The sequence below is a fragment of the Ovis aries genome, chromosome 16, assembly GCF_016772045.2.
Source record: "Ovis aries strain OAR_USU_Benz2616 breed Rambouillet chromosome 16, ARS-UI_Ramb_v3.0, whole genome shotgun sequence".
Classification (NCBI taxonomy): domain Eukaryota; kingdom Metazoa; phylum Chordata; class Mammalia; order Artiodactyla; family Bovidae; genus Ovis; species Ovis aries.
In genome coordinates, this window is record NC_056069.1 from 58922676 (window position 1) to 58945848 (window position 23173).

At 47.1% G+C, this 23173-nt stretch overlaps 1 protein-coding gene and 1 long non-coding RNA gene across 4 annotated transcripts in view; one reads left to right on the forward strand and one right to left on the reverse strand.

The window, feature by feature from the left end:
• Nucleotides 1-23173, reverse strand: part of TRIO (trio Rho guanine nucleotide exchange factor) — a 355580-nt gene that overhangs the window by 118782 nt on the left and 213625 nt on the right. For all 3 annotated transcript variants that reach the window (XM_060400268.1, XM_060400269.1, XM_042233930.2), the window contains exons 15-23: nt 22254-22420; nt 20226-20345; nt 19023-19214; nt 18471-18620; nt 14570-14684; nt 10989-11104; nt 7673-7795; nt 433-627; nt 217-332 (exon numbers count right to left, since the gene is read on the reverse strand). In XM_060400268.1, the coding sequence (XP_060256251.1) occupies nt 217-332; nt 433-627; nt 7673-7795; nt 10989-11104; nt 14570-14684; nt 18471-18620; nt 19023-19214; nt 20226-20345; nt 22254-22420 (1294 nt within the window). The remainder of the gene's footprint in view (nt 1-216; nt 333-432; nt 628-7672; nt 7796-10988; nt 11105-14569; nt 14685-18470; nt 18621-19022; nt 19215-20225; nt 20346-22253; nt 22421-23173) is intronic.
• On the forward strand, nt 282-14499 carry LOC132657921 (uncharacterized). The gene is made up of 2 exons (XR_009596721.1): nt 282-1237; nt 10744-14499. It is a non-coding gene; the product is annotated as an uncharacterized LOC132657921 (long non-coding RNA).

Genomic DNA, 23173 nt, shown 5'->3' on the forward strand with positions numbered 1-23173 from the left:
CACAAGGATAAAACAAGACACTGCTTCCGCATCAGCTGATGTGGGGGCAGTGTACCCAGTAGTGGTTTCTGCTGTGAACACAAAGCACATTCAGAGCAACGAGAAGGATTAATGCCGCTCGGTTTCAGAGCACACACAGAGGCAAGCGTGCTTGTCCAAGTGACATTTCCTTCACATCCTCACTGAATCCTGGCGGGCTCTTTGAGGCTAGCTTACTCTTTCCTGCGGGCAGATTTCCGCTTTTCCTCATTAAGTTCATGGGCGGCGTCTCGGAGTTTCACCTCTGAGCCGGGGATACTGGCCGGAACAATATCCAGCTGAAGACTTTTGCTCTGTGGAATAAGGGAGGCAGCGCACCTCTGTTAATTAAATCAACAAGCAGGACATGAAGACGCAGGTGGTGATTTATCCCGCTGGCACAAAGCAATTTACCGATTTGTTGGAATCTGAAGAAATCCCTAGGGCTTTCTCCAAAGAGGTCCGGTATTTCTCCATCCGCAGAGAGAAGTCTCTGTACCTCTTATCCACGGCAGTGACACATTTTTTTATCTCTGCCGCATGGGCATGCCCCTTTTCACAAAAGCCGTCGGCCAGCTGTATCAATAGCTTCACCCTCTCTTTGGTTTGCTGCGAAAGAACAACAGGAAAAGTTTTGTGAAGCAAATGCGTCCAACTGCCGGCAGCCAGAAACACAGTGGTAACTGGCCTACGACTCTCTGAGTTCTGGACAGGAAAACGACCGCTGGGGAGAGACACTCGGACGGAACCCCCCAAGTCCACACCAATTCACCTCCCCATCCCAGACTGGCTCCCTTGGTTTGCCTCTTTCCCCAACAACGAATGGCATTTTCACGACCTCGAAGGAAAAGTCTGGGCTGTTTGGATGGTGTCTGCAGCTGGTAGATGGCCAGACCCTGCGGACTGAGCAAGCGGAGACTGGCTCGGGGTGGTGTCTGCGGTCCACGACCCTCCTCCTGTGAAGGCTGCAGGTACTGGGGACAGACAGCCCCCGCCTCATGCTTGTCTAGTCTACGTCCCCAGTAGACTGAAGGCCTGTTCAGGACAGCAGCCATCGGAGATTTCCTTTTCCTGAGGCAACCTGTGTGGCCAAGGTGCCTCCCCGACCCCACAGGCACCTAACCAACCCCCTGAAGAGGCGCCACGTCACACGCCCATTTCTTCTTTCTCAGGAGATGATGCAGGAGGACTCACCGCCACGGAAGCTGTCTTCACAGAGGTATTTTAAACTTGCTCCCCATGTGAAAACTCTCTCTCCAAAATAAATTGATTTCATTTTATATACACATTTGGAGAAGGAAGTGGCAACCCACTCCAGTCTTCTTGCCTGGAGAACTCCATGGACAGAATTCCATGGTTGGCTACAGTCCACAGGGTCACAAAGAGGTGGACACGACTGAGCGACTTTCACTTTTTCACTTCTCATGGGCACACAGGAAAGATCTTTAAGTGAAGGATAACTTTTCCTTTTTAAAGTTAAGGATAACCATAAAACAAGTGTTCTTCCTCCCTCCTTCCCTCTCTCTCTCTATATATATATAATATGGACTTCGCTGGTGGGTTAATGGTAAAGAACCTGCCTACTAATGCAAGAGACACAAGAGATGTAGGTTTGATCCCTGGATCAAGAAGAGCCCCTGGAGAAGGAAATGGCAACCCACTCCAGTATTCTTGTCTGGGAAATCCCATGGACAGAGGAGCCTGGCGGGCTACAGTCCATGGGGTTGCAAAGAGTCAGATATGACTAAGCACGCATGCACACACACATATTTAAATATATATATATAAACATATATACAGACATGGCAGTAACTCAAATCTGATTTTTCAGTCACATCCATTGCATTTACTATTTCACTTATTATTATCACTAGACTTATATCCTTCATTGTTACAACTTCATTTATTATCACTGGTTCGGCTTCCTTCAACATTCCCACTGACATTTCAAATGATTCCAGTTACTCTTCTGTTATGGAATCTGCTTTTCTCAGTTAAGTCATAAAGATTTTCTGGTGAAAGCCTAACATTCAGGAAGTTGACTTTAAAATATCTCTCAAAGGAAGGTCAGGGTTCAAAACCTGGATAAACTATCTAAGTTTGTACAATAAAAGTTTTGAGCAGAATTCACTCTGCAGAGCCAGCTGTCAACAGCCTTAGACTCTACACGAACGCCCTGGGCTTCCCGTGGGTTCCCCCACAGGGTCCAACTTACCCAACGCCCCTCCAGGCTTGCTGGCCTTCAGTTCTGTGCACCATGGCCCCTTTGGCCTGGAAAGCTGGTCCCCTGAACAGCTCTGTGATTCCTTCATGTCTTGGCTCAAATAAAGGCCATTTTTAACTGGCCTCCCTGACTCTCTTAAAATTGCAGCTCACCTCCCTGCCCCAGGCACCTTCTCTCCATCTGCTCTGCTCTGCTCTGTAGCATCAGTCTCCAAGGAGGTATAATTTACTTGTTAAGATCACTGTCTCTCTCCTGGTTAGAATATACCCAGGGACATTTGCTTGTTTTGCTCATTAATATCTCACATGCCTTCTGTGTCTGGTACATGGTGGACATTTACCAAATATTTATTGAGATAATAAATTAACATTAGGGCCTTTATACAAGTGTATATACACCTGTAACTTTAATGGGTGCAGTAGTTACTTTTAACTGGCAAGAATATGTAATATACAAGAAAACAAAACAAAGCAAACACCCACATGAAAAGCAAACTCAAGGGACATTACTGTCTCTGTGAAAAAAATAAAAATCACTATTGTGAATTATATAAAACTTGTTTATTGGAGAAACTGTGCAAAACTGACAACATTCTAAAAGTTTCTGGGGCCTTCATCTTGTGTGGAAATGAACTTATGTAGAGTGAGCTCAAAGGAAAATACCTGTCAAACCTTCTGACTTGTTATCAGCACAATACCTTTCTGGTTAAGACAAGCCTAATTATATACCAAGGAAGTAAGAAGTCAAAGCTTCAGACCTAGGAGCATAAATTTCAAAAGGGATTTAAATTAGAAACATGAGTAAATTTTAATATCAGAGAGAATTAACATGACTGATGCACGATTTTTTTAAAAATCAAGTCGCCCGGAGGAGGTTTTCCAACCTTCTGAAAAGCACAGAAAGGTGCTTTACCACCATGTAAGCATTCCTTTTCCAGTGTCACGAATGACATCAGTGGAGGGCACTGCAAACAGCTTATCCTTGAACAATTCGGGGGCTTGGGCACTGCCTCCTGGCTCGCTTCTCACATCACTGCCCCAAAGTGGTCCACACCCTAGGCTTCACTGGGATCATGCACTACTGTAGTACTTATCTGTCAAAAGAAATCTGAGTATAGGTGGACCCACACAGTCCAAACCTGTGTGGTCTATAAGGCCAACCGTGTATCTTTAAGGGGTTAAGAAAGTGGTTTCATGTTTTAAGTGGTGGGGACATAGAAGTAAAGATAAAAAGAGACAATTTGCCTACACTAAAACAGAAAACAAAAACCACCAAGAAACCAAAGGAAGATTTTCACATATGTCAAAAATACATCATGAAACAGACTAGTTGTCTATATGTGACACCAATAGGCTGATTCTGATTATATGAAACTCAACGCAGACCAGATTTCCCATAGGCAAAGCATGGTAGATCTATAAATCTTCCACATATAAACTTCATTTAAACAGAAAAATGCTAATCAGAGAGTCAAAGGCTTCTTGATGAAATCTACCACAGCCTATCAAAGATGGCAGCCCTCGTCCCTATGGCTGTCTTTTGTTCTTATTGTTTAACATGCGTGTATATGGTGTTGGAGAAGGCTCTTGAGAGTCCCTTGGACTGCAAGGAGATCCAACCAGTCCATTCTGAAGGAGATCAACCCTGGGATTTCTTTGGAAGGAATGATGCTAAAGCTGAAGCTCCAGTACTTTGGCCACCTCATGTGAAGAGTTGACTCATTGGAAAAGACTCTGATACTGGGAGGGATTGGGGGCAGGAGACGAAGGGGACGACAGAGGATGAGATGGCTGGATGGCATCACTGACTCGATGGACGTGAGTCTGAGTGAACTCCGGGAGTTGGTGATGGGCAGGGAGGCCTGGCGTGCTGCGATTCATGGGGTCACAAAGAGTCGGACACGACTGAGCGACTGAACTGAACTGAATACACATTTACTTATTCATCAAGTTACTGCTGGTTTCTCCAATCAGAACATGCAGTCCACGAGCTCAGCACAGAGAGTAGCTCCCGGTGCACAGCAGCGGCTCAATAAGTAATTGCTGAATGAATGAATGAATGGCGTGAGCAAAACTATGTAGAATGAATCTGCGAATCCATGAACCTTTTATAATACTGTATTTTTATTTTAACTGGTACTTTTCAAATGCATTCATGTATTGTATTTGAATTGTACTTGAATTTGAATACATTCAAAGTGTATTTGAATTCACAGAATTCAAAATTCAAAGGACACTAAAGGACACAAAGTGAAAAGTCTTCTCACTCCACATAGGCCTGTTGCCTGTATCAGCTTTGTGCGCGTGATGCCGGACATTTTATTACATACAAACAAGTGTTTCTATGTACACGTGTCGTTTTCTCCCTTTCATTTTTTTTGCATGAATGCATGTGACAAGCACTGCTGGGCACCTGGCGCCTCTTCTAACAACTCCTGCTTCTGCTTCACCAGCAGGACACAGCAGCCTCCTTGCTTGTGTAAAGAGATTTTTATGAAAGCAGATTTTTGTTTTTAAAGTGTACAAATATTATAATTCGAACAACTTCATCTTAGGCATAATCAACGGACTGGAGAAAAATAAAGGCAGACTGAACGCTTAAGCCCACAAACTCAAAAGAGCCTTATTTGTGGTGTTCTCAGGCGACCAGAAACCCAGAGACAATGTAGATTCAACGGTCTCGGACACTGTCTAGTCAAAGGAGGTGTTTGGCACAGGAGACTGGCAATCAGGGAGCCGTGTGAGGAGAGGGTGACAAGATTGTGAGGTCAGCCTAAGGCAGAGGGTCTCATAAAAACCACCTGGGGAGATGGTTAGAGATGCTCGGTGTCAGGTCCCGCTCCCAGCGAGTCCAGCTCAGTATGTGTGGAGTCTGGTGAGGACTGAAATCTCTTCTAAGTAAACATCCAGGGCCTGGATGCAGGTGGTGCGTGCAAAGCATTTTGAGAAAATTACTGCCTTGAGTTGCCAAGGAATCAAGATGAGCCTTAATCAGACGGTGAGGAGAGGCTTTATTTCCATTAACCCTGAAAACGTGAGATACTAATTATGTAACTACTGGATTGGAAGATGTCATGTCAGAGCAACAAGAAGGTTTCTCTGTGTAACAACAGAAAAATGACTTCTTAGGAGACAGTAAGATGGAGGGGGATAGAAGGTGAGCAAGGGCCTCACTTCAACATGAAAAACTCAATGATGTCTCCCAGCAGCACAGCGGGAGTTTTCTGATGAAAGGGAAAAGTAGCCAGAAACCAAGGAAAAAATGCTAAGAAAATAAAAAGTGCGAGCTGCTCCTTCAAAATCCATGAGCTCCTCTCAGCAAAAAGAATTCCATATACCCAATAGACGAAACAGCTCTGTGTATTCGGAAAATACAAAAGTCAAATTTCACCTGTGATTTTAGATGCTTTTTTTTTTTTTTTTTTTTTTACAAAATGTGAGCCAAAAATATGCCTCTTACTGCTCATTCTTCCAAAAACCACAAGCCAAGTTTGAGGAAAAGGAAAATTTAGGAATAATGGGAAAGTCCCTTTGTACAGCCTCTACTGGTGGCACAAAGCTGCCGCAATGCTTAGTCCTAGACAGTGACATTCACACCCCCCCTGTGTGCAGGGTGTGTCCCCCCCGCCCCCGCCAAGTTGTGCAAAACGGCTGTCTGGCTGCACATGTGGCCGGCATTCACGGGAATTTAAGTTGGGGCAAAGAAGCAAAACTTCAGTCTCCTTGAGTGGTATCTTAGGCATTTTCCTTGTATCTTTATAACCAAAGGACACTCAAGAAACAAATGTAAATCATCAAATGCACACAATAACTGTATTTATTATCCAATTACTAACAAAAAATAACAATTACACAGCCAAAGCCGTGCTGGAGCGAGAGGAAGGGAAGGCAAAGACGTGATGCTTACCTGCAGAGGCAACAAAGGCCAGCTCCCCTCAACTGAGCAGGCGGGGGGCCCCTCGGAGCACCCATGGCCCCTCTGGGTGTAACCCCCCACTGAACGCCAAGGCTCCCTGCCGAGCCCCACTGGCCTGTGGGCTCCTCCAGAACGGAGACCGTGGGTTCCCACAGTCCAGAATCCAGAGGCTGAATGAAAAAATGAATTTACAGCTTGTGGTGGGGGCGGGGCCTGGGGGAGCAGTGCCCAGGGAAGATTACCGGGAAGTCAGAAATCGCTACAGAAAGTGTGAAAAAGTACAAATCGACATGATACAAAGTAACTGTTGTCACCCTAAATGATTCAAAAATTCCCCATTGATATGTTCTCAAAGCCAAGTTAAGGGCCACCCGAGAAAATCAATCTTCTTACCTTACAAGAAGACTACTACTCTTTAACCACAATTGCTACCCAGCTTGACCACTGATTTTCTACTCTTAAATCTGAACCAACTTTTCCTAAAACCTTAAAATCATCCAAAACAGAGGTGCTTCTGAAAACTGTACAAAGAATGCATATTCAAAGCTCTGAAAAACAAAAATACCACCAGTTGAGAAGATAAGCCTAAAAATCCCCAAAATGTTTTGTGGTTAAAAAAAAAAGGAATTAGCCCTGCAAATATGTATTTCAATTGAGAAAATATTCATGCTGATCTGTGAATTCTTACATACTTGCTTAAAAATTCATAGTCATACGCACTGTCTATGCCATAGAGATGTATTTAATTCTGCAGGAAAGTGAAAATGCCTCCAGTTGTATAAACCTATGAATAGCTACTGACATAAACTGTGCCAACCATCAAACTCAGACAGCTTCAGGACTGGACAGCCAGGCGTGATGCCACTGTATCCGGGCATGATGCTACTGTAACAGTTTCCACTGCTTAAGACAAGGAAAGGAAACACCCACAGGATCCGCCTAAGTCAAGCTGGGAACACCAGTATTCCATAAAAACAGCAAGTACTTGGAAAATACCTTGGGAAATAAAACAGAATGAAAATAAGAGAAGAATAATGAAAAGGACCAAGAAGTAAGAAGAAATAAAGGAGGTGTGGGGCTTTCCAGAAAATCAGAGGAATAAGAGGAAACAGATAAATGAAGGCATGGGTGGGGACAGCATGAAAAGGGCTCAGAATTATCCCTGAATTAAGGTCTAACGGCCCCTCTGGCCCACCCCATTCCTCCATTTTATAAGGTACGTCTTCAACAATATTTTTAAGACCTTATTTATACAAAATAGGATTCCCTGGTGGCTCAGATGGTAAAGAAGTCTCCTGTGTAGGTTCGATCCCTGTGTCAGGAAGATCCCCTGGAGAAGGAAATGGCAACCCACTCCAGTATTCTTGCCTGCAGACTCCCATGGACATAGGAGCCCAGTGGCTACAGTCCACGGGCCACACAGAGTCGGACATGACTGAGCATGTACACACGTGGTTCGAGGTTATCTGGGCAACACCTGGCAGCCACTGAGGCCTGGGGCTGCCGCGAGCTCACCTTGGCGGTGATCTGGAAGTCCTCGTGCTCCTTCAGCAGCTCCTGGGTGTGCTGGATGCTCGAGCCCGTGGACGTGTGCGTGGACAGGTAGAACTCCCCGCTGTCGTGGATCCACTCCAGAGCCTAGACGCAAGAGTGGGAGAGAGTTCAGGCCTCGGCGGCAGTGAAGCAAGGCCCGGCTCCCCGGCATCTCATTTAAACATCCACAGGCCCGGGCTGGCCCGCCAGCTAGAAACTCTCCCTCAGAGAGAGACGAGCGTCTCAAACACGTATCTTCCTTCCAAAAGGAGAAGAAAAAGTGGACCTTCTGGAAAAATGGGATCGTGTCACTTGGGCATCCACAAGGCCTAACAAGTTCAAGAGTTTCTTACGACCTTGGACCTAAAGGACCACAAGAGTGCACTGAACATCCTTCCTGAAGAGGCCTGAGACAGCGTGCATGAGGTCGGAGACCCTGGAGCTGCTGAACACTGACATTCACGTCATGGGACTTGAGAACCTTCCTGGGGAGTTCTAACTAATAAAAGAAAAAAGAGAGAGAAAAGAAAGCAGGCGCAAAGGCCCAACTTTCAAACGTGCAGCTTGAGGCCTTTCTCACTGTTCCTGCCTTCAGCGGGCCCTCGGGCAGCACCCACTTGCCTTCTGGGGCTCCCACAGAGGAGCCTCCTCATTACATGTAAGATGCTCCAGGACAGGCTGGAGGGAGCTGAGGCTCAACCTCCCAGATGGAGGAGAGAGATGACACCCCTTGGGGAGAGGGGGGCTGGCCAGGCTCAGGCTGCAACAGAAGGATACATTCTAACTCCTACTCACTCCTTCATGTTTTTAGACAGAAGCAGTTTTTCCCCTTCTACCCGCTTCGCAAATGAAATCAAACTTGCTTAAACATACGCATCTAAAAAAGGAACACTATAGAAAAAACACATAAAAGCAAAAATGCTTCCATATCTGCCCTCATAATCTCTGGGTCCAGTGTGATTTGCTGGTCTAAGAACAGAAGCATCAGTGTCTCTATTAACACTTTTACTTTTGAAAAGAAAGCCACAGCCCAGAAGACTTGCTGTGCACCATCCTGGCTGAGAATTTACTTTTGTTTTGCTGGAGTGGAGCTATTCCACCTCGAAAGCAATGCTGACACTGAGTCAAGGCAGAAACCATGGAGGTCAGTTCCCTCAAAGGTCCCTAGCGGTTCTGCTCACAGAGGGAGCGGTGCCTGAGTGTCTACCACGCAGGCAGGTGCTGAGGGGGGCGCTCGGGATGGGAGAGGCCAGGGCCCTGTCCTTGTGACCCGGAGGGACTCCCTGGCTGAGAAGGGATGGGCTGAGAGGGAAGAGCCCTGGGCAGGGGGAGGGGGGAACCTTGAGGGTCACAGGGCCTGGATCTTTGGCCTGGAAGTGAATGGGGTTGCTGTTTGGAAAAGGGATTGGCAAGGAAGCAACATTGGTTAGCAAACTGGCCCAGAAGTGTAGACAGGACACGGCTGGGCAGGTTCCCGAGCTGGCTCAAAGGGGGAGAGGGGAGGGCAGAGGAACCCAATGAAGGGGTGGGAATGGGAAGATGAGGGGAAGGCAGAAATCAGGGAAGACACGGGGGGACACGGCACGTGGGGAGCCTCAGGTCCACTTCGGCTTTGGTTAAGGCCCCAGTGGAAGGAGGGAGGTGGGGTCTCTAAATCTGGAAACCAGAAAAGGGAGGTCAGGGCTGGGAGATACCGATAGTGTGCGATAAGGAGAGAGGAAAAAGAAACAAGAACGAGCCCTGAACTGAACGCCAGCTTGCAGGAGATAAGGGAGGGAGGAGCAGCCCGGAGCCCCGAGGGGCGCAGAGCAGAGGCGGGGTCTCTGGCCACAGGCCCACCCGGAACCCCAGGGCCTCGTCCCGAACCCTCGAGCCGGCCGGGGCCACCAAGACCAGCGTGTCCCACACACTCGGTATCTCCTGCGTGTCTGCTGTTACTGTGCAGACCAGAGCCCAGCCCAACAGGGCCGCAGGGCTGACGGTCATCCTCTGTCACGGCAAAAATGGAATGATCTTAAATTTCCGGCAAATGAGCTGACTTTAGGAAACAGCAGCAGCGCGTTCCATTATTTCTCTTTGTCAAGGGAATTATTTACAACTTTGTTCTCTGTGGCTGCTTGTCTTTCAAGAGAGAGATAAGAAAGATGTGTGAGAGAAGATGATGAAACCGTCTCTAATTAGAAATCAAATCAGGCCCCTGTCAATATGAAATATGGTTGGATTCTCTTTTTGAACATGTTAAGAAAGTGGACTTTAAACACTGAAAAACACTACTGCTCTCCGCCCCTGCTGGGCATTATGATCATTGCATCCTGGAGAGTCGGTCAAGATGAGGGAGAAGCCAGGTCAGGGTCAGGGCACCAGGTCCAGGGACCCTGAATCCTGCTTCCGTCCTGGGACGCCAAGCAGTTCTGGGCAGCAGGCCCCACGGTGAGAGACTGACATTTACCAGATTAAAGAGAGTCTGTTCCACAAGAGGGAAACCTGTACGGAGAAAAACACTCTTTCCGTGACCAGACACCTACTCTGGGTCAGGCCTGCGTCAGGGAGGTTTCCAAGGAGGATGGAGCAGACGGTGCAGGTCCGGCGCGGTCCCCAGGGACCCGGAGCCCTGGGGAGGCCCCGGGGACTGAGATAGCTCATGGGGTCCCGAGAAAAGCTCCCTCCCCTCCCCTGCCCCCGTTCCTCCAGACTCTGCGCTAACAGTTTATGGATTCTTACGCGACTGTTAAGGCCAAAGAGAAGTGACAGGAAACTTCCTGTTTGAGTTACAATCAGACAGACTTTACCCTAAAACGACCTCCACGACTGATCATTGGGGCTGAAGGCCTTGATCCCAAAATGACTTCCGAGGGGTCGGGGGGATATGGTAAACGCACCCTCTCGATGTCTCTGCCTTAGCCAAAGGTATGGCAGAGTTTTTTGACTCTACTGAATTCTGAGAAATGCTGCCACAGTTCTTAACATTAGCTCCATTTATCTGAAAAGCACAATTTGTATCTTGAAAATGTAGACACAGCGATCTAAAAAGCTGCGCCTGTATTATTTTCCAGTGACTGAAATCATCACGATGGTGACTGCTGGGCAGAGCTGAATGGCATGCTTGTTGAGGCCAAAATCACCGAGGGACACACGTGCACGAGGCTGTGGGGTTTTCCTGCAACGAACTTAAGTAAAAGGCAAGGCAAAGTGGTGTCTGCGCATGAGGGCGTGGTCTGCCATCCACTGCAGGGTCAGCAGCTGCCCATCTGATGGCGGCAGCCTGAGCGTGGGGAGCAGGGGCCGGAGGGTGACTGACCTGCTTGGCGCTTCGCTCAAAGACCACGTACTGCTGGCACTGGTCCAGCCGCCGCTTCCTCATGGTCCAGTAGTGCAGCACCCTGTTCTCCCGCTGGAAGAGCTCGTTCAAGATATCTGAGAGAGCAAGCAGAGAGCCGCACCGCGGTGCCCGCAGTCAATCAACATGCCCGGGAAATGGCAGGCATCTTTATTTAGAGATTTTTAAACGCAAATGCCCCTGCAGATCATCAGATACTGAGCCACGCTGCCTGCCTGCCCGGTTGTCTTCACATGCCTGTCCACACCGCTCCAGCTCACTCTTAAGACTGAGGTCACAGGACACTGAGCCAGCCTCTAACCCCTCAGGTCAGCAGGGTCAGTGGGGTAGCGACTGTGCTCCTTGTTGGGGAAATCTGAGGATGCCTGGGAAAACACCATTATTAGGTATTTTGTGCAAGACCCTGAGAACATTCCCACAGAAGGGACTTCAGCAGGTCTTCAACTAAAATAAATAAATTAATTTACAAAAAAAAAGCCAGTTAAAATGGTGGCGCAGTAGAAGAAAATGAAGGGTGTTAAAAACAAAACCAAAACCAAACTCTTAGGAGAGGAGAGGACATGAAATCAAGAAGCACGAAGCCAGAAAGGAAAACGTAAGACAACAATCTGATTACATGAGAATTAAAACTGTCATGATCAAATGAAACAGCGTATATGTAAAAATATTACACCAATGAAGAGCCCAGAAAAACCACTGGGAACAAATGAGACATGGATCTAATTTACCAACTGCTGCTGCTAAGTCGCTTTAGTTGTGTCCGACACTGTGCGACCCCATAGATGGCAGCCCACCAGGCTCCCCCCGTCCTTGGGAATTCTCCAGGCAAGAACACTGGAGTGGGTTGCCATTTCCTTCTCCAGTGCATGAAAGTGAAAAGTGAAAGTGAAGTCGCTCAGTCGTGTCCGACTCCTAGCGATCCCAGGGACTGCAGCCTACCAGGCTCCTCCGTTCATGGGATTTTCCAGGCAAGAGTACTGGAGTGGGGTTGCCATTGCCTTCTCCGAATTTACCGACTAGTGAATGGGAAAAATGTGAATAACCTGTCGGCAAAATGAGCAAAGCATACAAACATGAAGGTCGTGATTTTATGAAATGATATGTGGCCAACTAAAAATACGGACACACGTTTCGTCTCACTCAAGCAATGGGATCAGTTTTCGCCATTTTCCTGGCCAGGACCATGCTGTCCTGGGCTGGAGGGACAGAGGAAACCTGCGTACGTGTATTACTGAGGGAGGGAAATGGAGTACAGACCCAGCAGATGGTAACTGGGCAACGGGCAATGACAGCGAGGTGTGCGCAACCTTGAACCAGGTATTTATCTTTCAGATACGTTGCTGACACAAGCTCCCAACACGACCTGTACAGATGCACACACACCGAGGTGCTGTTTGCAAAAACTGGCAGCAACGTAAGAGAACGTCAGTTAGGGGTCACATTAAATCAATTACGGAATCGGTACAGTGCTGGACAAGAAAAACAACAGACCGGGTCTCTCAATTCTGATGTAGAGTAAGATTATTACTAAGTGAAAGACGAAAATTGCAGGGGAATATAGTCCCATTGTGATTTAAAAAAAAAAAAAAACACACAAAAACTAAAAAGCCAGATGGATGAGTTGAAGCTAAACATGTTTATATCTGGATGTCCATCTACACGCACAGAAGGGATGCACAAAGGTCCTCACAGAGGTTACCACTGGCAAAGGAATTAGGTAATTTATAAAGTCTGTACACTTTAAAAATCCTTTACAGTGAGTCTGTTTTTACTCAAGAAGTTTATAAAGTAAACAGATTAAAAAGAAAAACAACTTTAGAAAAAGATTCCCTGACTGGAATTGCAAATCAAATAAGTGATAGCTAGAATATAACTTGACTGGAAAACAACTTTCCCACAAACATTTACCAAGTTCCTCACAGCTCAGTGCTGTGAGAAGCAGGAGCCTGCGAGTCACATGTACCCACAGCTTGGTGGTTGGTATTGCTATGGTCTCTTTGCTTGAGAAAGTGAACTAGTTTCGTGAAACTAATTAGGACTGAAACTTGAAGCCTGTCAAAAAATTAACCTACCGCTCAAAATGAAATGGCTCTACGTCTTTTCTAGTCTGTTATTTTTGTAGCCTCTGCCTGAGGCAGTGCTGAGGCTTGGGTGAGGATGGAAGCTGACAGAACAATGCCCAAGTATCAATAGTTTTAAACAACTCTCATCATTTCCTGAGGACCCACTTCCATGTCATTCCAATTCGACTTGTAGAAACAATTATGATTAAGTTGAAAGTGATATATCACTTGGATGCATTTTTATTGCAAAATAGTCAATCAGAATTCTATGGCTTAAAAATTATCAGTAGCCTTAACTTCCAGTTGTCTGAACGCTACCTACAGTCTAGTAGAATTGCTCCCAGGTCTTTTTCGATGCATTTCTGAATGTGTGTATATGGTTTTTACAGATTTTTAAATTCAAAGGATACCCATCTACATAACTTTCTTTTGCAATTTGCTTTTATTAATAATGCTTTAAGTATATGAAACTGGTAACACAGTGTAGCAATGAAATGGGTATATCATTTTTGTGATTTAAACTTTTAAAAATAATTGGCCTATAGATAATTCTGGTTTTCATTTTTTCCCCAATTCATATTTTCACTTTGAATAAAACAGTCTATGTTAATAAATATCTTGAACATGTTGCATTTTCTCCCTCAACTTGACTCAATAAATTATAAACCTATGTTTATTAAATATTTTATTACTAAAGTAAGATAACTTATGATTAAGGAAATTAAAGACATTTAAAATGAACCCCTAGTGGACATTTAATTTCCAAATATGTGGGGTTTTTATAGTATCTTTGATATTAATTTCTCATTTTGACATTAGTTTCTCATTTACATGCTTTCTTCTCTGCAATCACCCTCTGTGATTTTTCAAACTTTATTGAGGCTTTCAATGGCTAAGTCAAAGATCTCTCTTGGTAAATGTCACACTGCACTTAAAAAAATGGGTTCAAGTATCTTTTGATACTGATTTCTAACATAATTCCACAGTGATAAGAGAACAGACTCTGTATGACTTCAATACCTTTAGACCATGAAACTCTTGCACATTGTTTTATGTCCCTGGATATGTTCCAGTGTCTCCTAGTTTATCGTCTATGGGAATTGGAACGGAATTTGTATCCTACTGTTGTGTGAAAACTGGATAAATCTTAACTGTGTTGAACTGGTGCAGAGTGCTTTCCAGGTCTACTATATCCTCTACTTCTCTGCATTTTCATTCTACAAATTTTTGAGAGTTTGATATTGTAACCCCAACTAAAAGTCTTAATTATCTACTTAAAACACTGTAATATATAGTGGAACTATATGTAACTTAGTTCTGTGTCTTCCAAGTCTCCTATAAATGTGATATCATACTTTCATCACTGAAACAAAAATAAAAACACCAAGAAGTTTTTTTAAAAGATGAAACGAGGCCCTGGAGCAGATGTCTGAGCATGCGCTGCCCGCTGCCCCACCAGCCGAGCCCTGGCTCACTCACTTTTCACTTGCTGCTCGGGGGCTTTGATGTGTGTCACCATGCCTGGCATGTTCACGCTGTTCCTGTGCAGGTACTTCAGGAAGACGTCCGCATTCCTCCTGGCAAGCGTGCAAGCCTAAGCAACAAAGCAGAGCAACGTGTTCACAGGGTTCACACAGACATGCCTTCGGTGTATACCACTGACGGGAGCATGGAGCTCTATCACACATCTAAAGTGTCCATCTGGCCAATTTGCAGTCTGGAGAATACATAGGCTGAATCCCATTGCAATTAAAAAAAAAAAAAAAACTCAGTCTTGGCACCTTTGCTCCGATGAAGCCTGCTGCTATGTTGAGAGCTGCCCTATGGCGAGGTGCAGGGGGCCAGGGACTGAAGGTGACCCCTGGGCTGCAGCCAGAGGGGAAGTGAAGCCTTTCTTCCCAGTTTAGCCTTGAGGTGACTGCATCCCTGGCCAATACCTGATCGTAGCCCTGGGAGAAACTCTAGGTTGGAGGGCTGGGTTAAACCGTGCTGGGAATTCTGCAGTGGGCAGACAGTACGTATTTTCAGCTCTTGAGTCACGCAGTCTCTGTGTCTCTGCTGTACCTACTCAACCTGCCCACTGTAGCTGAAGGCAGCCACGGATGACACCTAAATCAATGCGAGTAAATGCATTTAGCTGTCAGGTCTTAGCCTGTAACCCTTTGGTTTGAGCCACTGAACTGCACGGTGGTTTGTTATATGGTTTTACTTCAGTAACAGACAACTGATATCACACGTTTAGAAGTCAAATAAGTAATTTCATTAATGTATTAAAAGTTTTATTTAACAGAAGACAGATAAATATAAATCAAAATGGTTCAGGGGGATTAAAGGGATTAAAATCCCTTAATTATACGAGAAAGGGAAATATCTTCCCCATTGCCTAGCCCACATCTGGAGTCAATCTTTTCCTCAAGAAGCTGCGTGTCCTTCTTGTAAGTGAACGGTACTAAGAGCCCACAACCTGGGCACAGGGGACGCTCGTCATCAGTGGGCTGAGCACTGTTCCTAGGCCTTTTCAGGGGCTGCAGTTATCTTTTTTTTAATGAGAAAAATACACCATGAGCCTCTACTGATCAGACTGAAATAAGCTGTCATGTCAAACAGCAAGAAAGTCATGAAGACTGCTAGGGTCATGTCAAAAGGATGTCCGAGCCAGCCTGACTGGAAAGGGCTGTCACCAGCAGGACAAGTTTAGGATATGAAAAGACATACACCTGATTTCAGCGAGTGACTGAAACACACCAAATGCTAAAATCCATGATGATGCTACAAGAACACACTGATCATAGGCAGAGGTTGCTGGGGAAACAGCTCATTATTCTGAAAATCATCAACAGAGGGAAACGGTCACGCATAAATCCCACATTATTTGGCCAAACTCTATTCTAGCGTAACCAAATAACTGAGGAGGAAATAATTTCCATCTAACCAAGACAGAAGGTAACGATAAGACTACCACCCTGGTGCTGCTCCTAATGAAGTGATACCACCACTGGCAGCTAAACCCAGTGGATTAAAGGCTGATGTGAAAGTACACGAGGGATGCTACGGGCTTACCGTGTCTGAGGCTCTGATAAACCTTCAGATCACAGAGACAGCAGGAGGGGACAGTGTGGGTCCTGAGGCAATGCCATGGGAAATACAGAGCATCACCCATGAGGCACCCTAAGCACACCCCACATACTCACTCAAACCCGAACCTGATCAAGGCCCTCAATCCAGCCAAGAGAAATGGAGAGAATCCAGGATGGTGCTAAGTGACCCACAGGATGCAATCATCAGACCCGGGGTGAGGGAAACTCCACAGTATGAATAATTCATTTCTTTACTTAATAAATGCTAATTAAAAAAGGGAGGATAGGTTTAGACTAAGATTTAAGAGACATACCAAACAAATCATTGCATGGGCCTTGTCTGGATTTTAATTAAGACCAGGTATAGAAACAAATTCATGGGACAACTGGAGAAATTTGAACACTGCTGAATTTTACATAAAATAAGTTGTTATTACTTTTTCAGATCCGATAATGGTATTATGGTTACAGAATGGTTTCAGAGGGATTCCCTAGTGGCTCAGATGGTAAAGAATCTGCCGGCAATGCAGGAGACCTAGGTTCAATCCCTGGGTCAGGAAGATCCCCTGGAGGAGGAAATGGCCACCCACTCCAGTACTCTTGCCTAGAGAATTCCATGGACAGAGAAGCCTGGCGGACTACAATCCATGGGGTCACAAAAGAGCTGGACACTACTGAGCAACTAACACTTTCATACCTTCAATGGTTTCAGAAAGGAAGAATTTAAATACTTAGACACACACAGAAGTACTTATAAATACACTGGCATAATACCTAGAATTTAAAATTATCCAGTAAAGATGGGCATATGCCCACATGTTGGTAATGACTGAATCTGGGTGAGAAGTACACAGAGGTTCATTATCCATTCTCTCAATTTTTGTACACATTTTTAAACTTCTGCAATAAAATGTTTGAAAATGTCCAACATGTCAAAGACATAATCCTAGATGAATGAAAGAAATCTGACCCGGTCTGTGTTTGATTTTTGTTTGTAAACTTAAACGGCAGCAACAATCAGGGGTAGGGGCTTTCAGGTTCTATTTGAACAGTTGTAACTGAAGACCCCGGAAGCTCCATTTTCCCATCGTGATTTGCTTAAAAGAAAATCTCTGTGGGAGAAGCTCATAACAGGTCAGATACTTAAGAGTTTTCAAAGAGTTTCAATTTGTTCTCTCAGACCAAACAATAACTCTAATAACTCCGTCAGCTCAGAGGATCACCTTCAAAATGAAACAGAAACAGAAGTGATTAAACATGACAGGATATGGTGTCGGCCAAGGTCAAGATGCTGGAGCCACGAGGAAAACTCAACTCCTTCAAGCAACAGTGGACAGTAAACTCCAAACCTATTTTCAACACATCTGAGTGGCCACCAGCAGAACCCAGGAGGTCATTTTCACAAGTGGAAGAATGCAAGGTGGAAAACCGTTCCAAATTAATGTTGCTAAACCTTTCAACCCCTTTTTAAAATTTAACTGTTGTGAAGCACACCAGTGACTCGTGTGTGACTGTATATGAAAATAACAAGGCAGCCTTGAAAAGTGACTTATTTAAACCTTCTTAGAGTCAAGACTTCCAGCTGGGCCTGAATGGGATTAAATTTCTCTTGCAGGAAACGTTTCCTGAGTAAGTATTAGTAACTGGTCCTGTGACCCCAAGGGGTGTTCCTGCTCTGTGTCCACTCTACCCTGGGCTCACACATGTTCCGAGATGGTCTTTGTTCCTAAAAGGCTGAATTTCCAAAGAAGATTATTTTGAGCTCTAAGCACTTTTGTTTCAGCAAATCAATTTCTGCATGTCAGTCCAGAATCACTTGGTATTGGGACTTCTACCCATTCTTTATACACACGGATTTCTGTCTAGCTCTTTCTCTGTGAAAACTAGAAGGAGAGCGTAAATCACAACTGAAAAAAGACTTCAAGATCTCTGATCAGTTAACTCGTTGCTGATGCAAAAGTGAAAGGTGATAGTCACTCAGTCATGTCTGACTCTTCGTGACCCCATGGACTGTAGTCCGCCAGGTTCCTCTGTCCATGGGATTCTCCAGGCAAGAATACTGGTGTGGGTAACCTTCTCCAGGGGATCTTCCCGACCAAGGGATCAAATCCGAGTCTCCTACATTGCAGGTGGATTGTTTTTTACCGTCTGAGCCACCAAGGTAGCAGGGTCACCGCATCACTCCCTACACTGGGGGCATGTGGGGACGAAGGCACCCAGATACTCCCCAGGCTCAGGTGGAGCCTCCTGAGCCTATGAACCCCATGAGCAAGGGAACAGCACCCAGAAGGCCGGCTCCGTACCTTCAGGAATGCTTCCTTCTGTTCGAGGTGCTTGCTGATCATGGGGGTGACGTGGTCCGTCTCGGAGTTGGGGCCCAGCTTGTCAGCCCCTCCGCACCAGTCCTCTTCCCTCTTGTACTCCTGCTCCAGGCTCTCCAGGACGCTGCAGACCTGCGGTGGGACAGGGGCTGGGCTCAGTGGGGCCTCCTGGCAGGGGACAGGAGGGGTGACCGGTCCTGGCCCGAGCACCGAGGCCATCACCAGATGTGGGGATGTACGTGGGCTTTTAGGAACAAGGACAGACGAAAGGGGATTTTCCTGTCTCAATCTGCCCTGCTTCAGGACGTATATTTAAATAAGAGGGAAAGGGATGTCTCTTCTCAGATCCTTTCCAACTTGTTATTCCTTGATACCTAAGGAATAATAATCCTAATAAGCAAGAATAATCCGAAGTCTATGGGGCTGCTCTTCTCTGCTACACTGGGACTTGACTGGTCCAGGAATGCCTGGCCAGGCAGGGACTGAGTTGCCCGAGGGAGTAGGGCCTCGGGGCGCGTAGGCAGGGGCCCCCACCTGCTCTGAGGTCTTGTAGAAGGCCACGGAGGCGTTCACCAGCTTCAGCCGGTCTTCCATCTTGAGCATGAGCTGCTGCCAGTGCGAGGCGACCTTCTCGGCGCAGTCCCGGATCATGTCCATGTCATAGTGATTGGCCTGCAGCATGGCCTCGGCCTTCTGCTGGACCTGCAGGGCGCTCTGGTGTGTCTTCTAAAGGGGAGAGGAGAGGGGAGGCTCTTGAGTTGGGGGAGGGTCACGCCACACACTCATGGGGAAGGCTGCGGCTTCTTTAGTGCTGCTTGCTTTCACGGAAACAGCTCCAGTTAACACGACTTCATTAGGACACTTGGAAAAACACGGCCGACAGGTTAGCAGAAGGAAGTCCTTATGCCGACACACAACTGTTTGTGTTTACCCAATGAAGGATGAAATAAATGCCTTAGGAATTTTCCAGCATGGTTCTCAGCTGCGGGATTTTCAACTTTTCAGAAACAGCAGGAAAAACCCTTAGTGGCCAATATTCTAGGAAAAAAAAAATGCTGCTGAAATGTTCCGAGTGTATTGTGCCCATGGATCCTTCTCCTAAGAGCAGCCAGAGGCAAATGAACGGGTGGAGAAAAAGGTGGTCTAAGTGAACACTCTTTATTTCACCTGGACCTTATACTTTGGACAAGTCAAGTTTTCAAGAACTATTGATTAAAAGAAAAAAGAGAAAGAGAGACACAGTTAAAAAAAGCCTAGAATGAACCAACTGTGCTCTCTGGAGGTCCGAGCCAGACAATGGATCTATGAAAATCCACTGGATTTATGAAAATAACAATGGATCTATGAAAATAACCACCCCCAGTGCACACCCTGCTCTGTCAAGACTGATTACACAGCAGTGGGCTGTGTCTCTGAGACCAGCAAAATGGATAGAACCTCAGCGAAGACCCCAGCTTGGGCGCCCTGGTGCCGAGGTGTTCCTGCTGGGGCCTGCCAGCCACGGGACAGCAGGGGCTCAGCAGGAGCCACCCTCAGCCCCCGGGGCCCTTGTGGCGAGGCCGCCCTGGCAGCATGGGCGCATCTAGCGCTTGCTGGACTACCTGCTCCTGTGACGCGCTAACTGCAGGTTTGCAGGCGCGGCTGTCCTGGGGCCCAGGGTCGGGGCCTCGAGAGGGGGCCTAGCGGGCTGGCCCTGAGGCCGGAGGGGCCGGGCTCCCAGGGCTCCCGGGTCCCTACCTCGATGGCGTGCTGGAACTGCTCGTGCTCCCTCTGCAGCTGCTCCGCCTCCTGCAGCGAGCTGGCCGCGATGAGCCCGGCGTTCAGCATGGACTCTCCATTCCGGATCCAGCCCAGCACCTGGAACACAGCACGGGGGACTCCCAGCAGCGGGCCCTCCCGGGGCGTCCGGGCACGGTGCAGCGGCGATGCAACCCGAGGGCTGGGCGGTCAAGTGGCTCCTGTCGGCTAGGGAGCACTGACTTCCTTGTGACCGTACTGGCAACTGCCTGCTTTCCTTCTGTGCGATCTGAGCGTTAAGTGCTGCATTTTGAAATTAATTCTGGGGCCTCTCTGGTGGCTCAGGGGTAAAGAATCTGCCTGCCAGTGTAGGAGACACACGGGTTCCTTCCCTGGTCCGGGAAGATCCCACAAGCCTTGGAGCACCTAAGCCTGTGCGCCGCAATGACTGAGCCTGTGCTCTAGAGCCTGGGGGCCGCGACCACTGAAGCCAGTGCGTCCGACAGCCTGGGCTCCACGAGACAAGCCACTGCAATGAGAAGCCTGCACACCGCAGCTGGAGAGGAGCCTCCCCCTGCCACAACTCGAGAAAAGCCCAGGCAGCAAGGAAGAACCAGCACAACCAAAAATAAAAAAATACAAGTTTACACACACATACACACACCCCCCCAAAACCTTAACTTTAAAAAATAAAAGGAAAGTTAACTCTCTCACATTTAGTTTCAAGTGAGAACTGAAAAGGGTTGAGCATCCAGAGGAGTGATCATTAGTCCATGGGTCTAGTCCAGATTGAGAATCACACGGTAGAAAACCTACTACTGCAAAGAAATTTCCTGATAATAAAAAATGCATGTTATCTTTCACTCCTTTAAGGCCTGAGGAACATGCAGAATAACCAAACTGCTTGATAACGTATCCTCCACATTAGTGTCAGTGCTGAGACAGCACAGGAACCAAAGGATGAGCTCTGCGGTCTGCTGAGAATCAGGACCACACCACCAGTCTCAGCATCACGGAACCGGAAGTCAGTTCTGACTGTGGAAGCCACAGGGAGTGTGGAAGGTCAATCTGGACAGTCGCTTATGGCAGAAATTGCTGGTTACCCATCCAACACCTACTTTCCTCATCTCTTTTATTCAGAAAAATCCCAACTTGTGGAAAAGAGCTTGAGATAAAGCCACTTCTCAGCTACCGTGGCAGCTTGCTACAGGTATGACGTAATTTCAGCCACTGAGATCAAAGCAAGAGCTTTTGGGAGCATTTGGGGAACGTCTTTCTTTACTGATCCAGGTGCTGCCTCTTTCTTGTTATGCTTTCCCCTTCCTGATGCCTGGAACGTGGAGGTGATGGCTGGGGCTACAATGGACACTTGGCAGCCATTTGGCAACCATTAAGTCTCCTCTGATCAAACTTAACACGTGTCTTTCTGTGCATCTACCAGAATCCTGGGAATCCATACGTCCATGGTTTCCCGGCTCAGGAGGTAAAATGTCACGGACATGCTTAATACACAAAGGCATGGAATCCCACGGGCACTGAGCTGAAACCAATCTGTTTCAGATGTCCATTTGTGTTTTGCCATGCTCTCTGGGAGGTGGCAGTATAGAGTTCTGACAAAACAAGAAGACCCCAGCCATACACAGCCTGTGGTCTGGGGCAGATTGATAATAGCTTATTTGGGGAGGAAAAAAAAAAAAATCACGTATTTATTCAGCCCAGGAAGCACCACATTCAGAGTTTCAGGCAAGAGATTACCAATGACAAAACAAGCGAAGGGGAGGTGACTCGTAAGTGATCGGCCTGCCGGGTGGCGAAGGCTTTTCTACTAGAGTAATAATCGCACAGCTGCCCGGGCGCTGGCTGTTTTCAGCTAGCTGCAGCTGCATCAGGGGGCATGCTCTACCCTTACGTCAGGAGGGCTGTGTTCTGAACAGGGCCAACCTTTCCCAGCGCTCGCATATCCGAGTCACCGGGAGCGCACTTGTGGGTCCTCCTGGGTCCGGCTCAGACCTCCGGCCGTTCGTTTACCTGCTTGACTTCGGCCTGCAGGTGGCGCAGCTGCACGCACTGCTCCAGGTGCTTCCGGTGCTGCTCAGCCGCGAGATCCAGTTCCTGCTGCTTCTCGTGCAGAAACTCCAGCAAGTCCTGGACTCGCGTGGCCATGTCCACATCTCTGTCACAAAGCAGCTCCACGCCTGTGGACGTTGAAGGGACACCCTGAGTTCAACCAGCACTTCAACCTGTTCTTAAAGGGCGCATGATGTACACGCTGCATCTGGAACCTGACCTACCTACCCATCGGGGGCCAAGCCGTGACTGGGAAGGCTGAGGCCGGCAGAGGGGGTTTACGTGCACCTCTGAGCACACGAGTGTGTCTCAGAGGATGAGTTTGATGGGGTCCAAAGCCAAGTTTAAGGTACAGCTAACCAAACCAATGCGGTACACCTGGGTTGAGAAGATCCCCTGGAGGAGGGCACGGCAACCCACTCCAGCATTCTTGCCTGGAGAATCCCACAGACAGAGGAGCCGGGTGGGCTACCGTCCATGGGGCTGCAGAGCTGGACACAGCTGAGTGACTAAGCACAATCAAACTAAACTCATTACCTACTTATCTGCTTTTCCTCCTATACTGATATCTGGTCAAAGTGAGAAGTCCTTTATAAACGAGCGAACTTTGGCTTATTTTTGTTATCTACCGCATACCTGTTCAACTCTTGAGAAAGCACTGAATCTGACTTGTGAAACAGGAGTAATGCAGTATGCTGCTGCTGCTGTTAAGTCGCTTCAGTCATGTCCGACTCAGTGCGACCCCATAGACGGCAGCCCACCAGGCTCCCCCGTCCCCAGGATTCTCCAGGCAAGAATACTGGAGTGGGTTGCCATTTCCTTCTCCAATGTATCAAATTGAAAAGTGAAAATGAAGTTGCTCAGTCATGTCTGACTCCTAG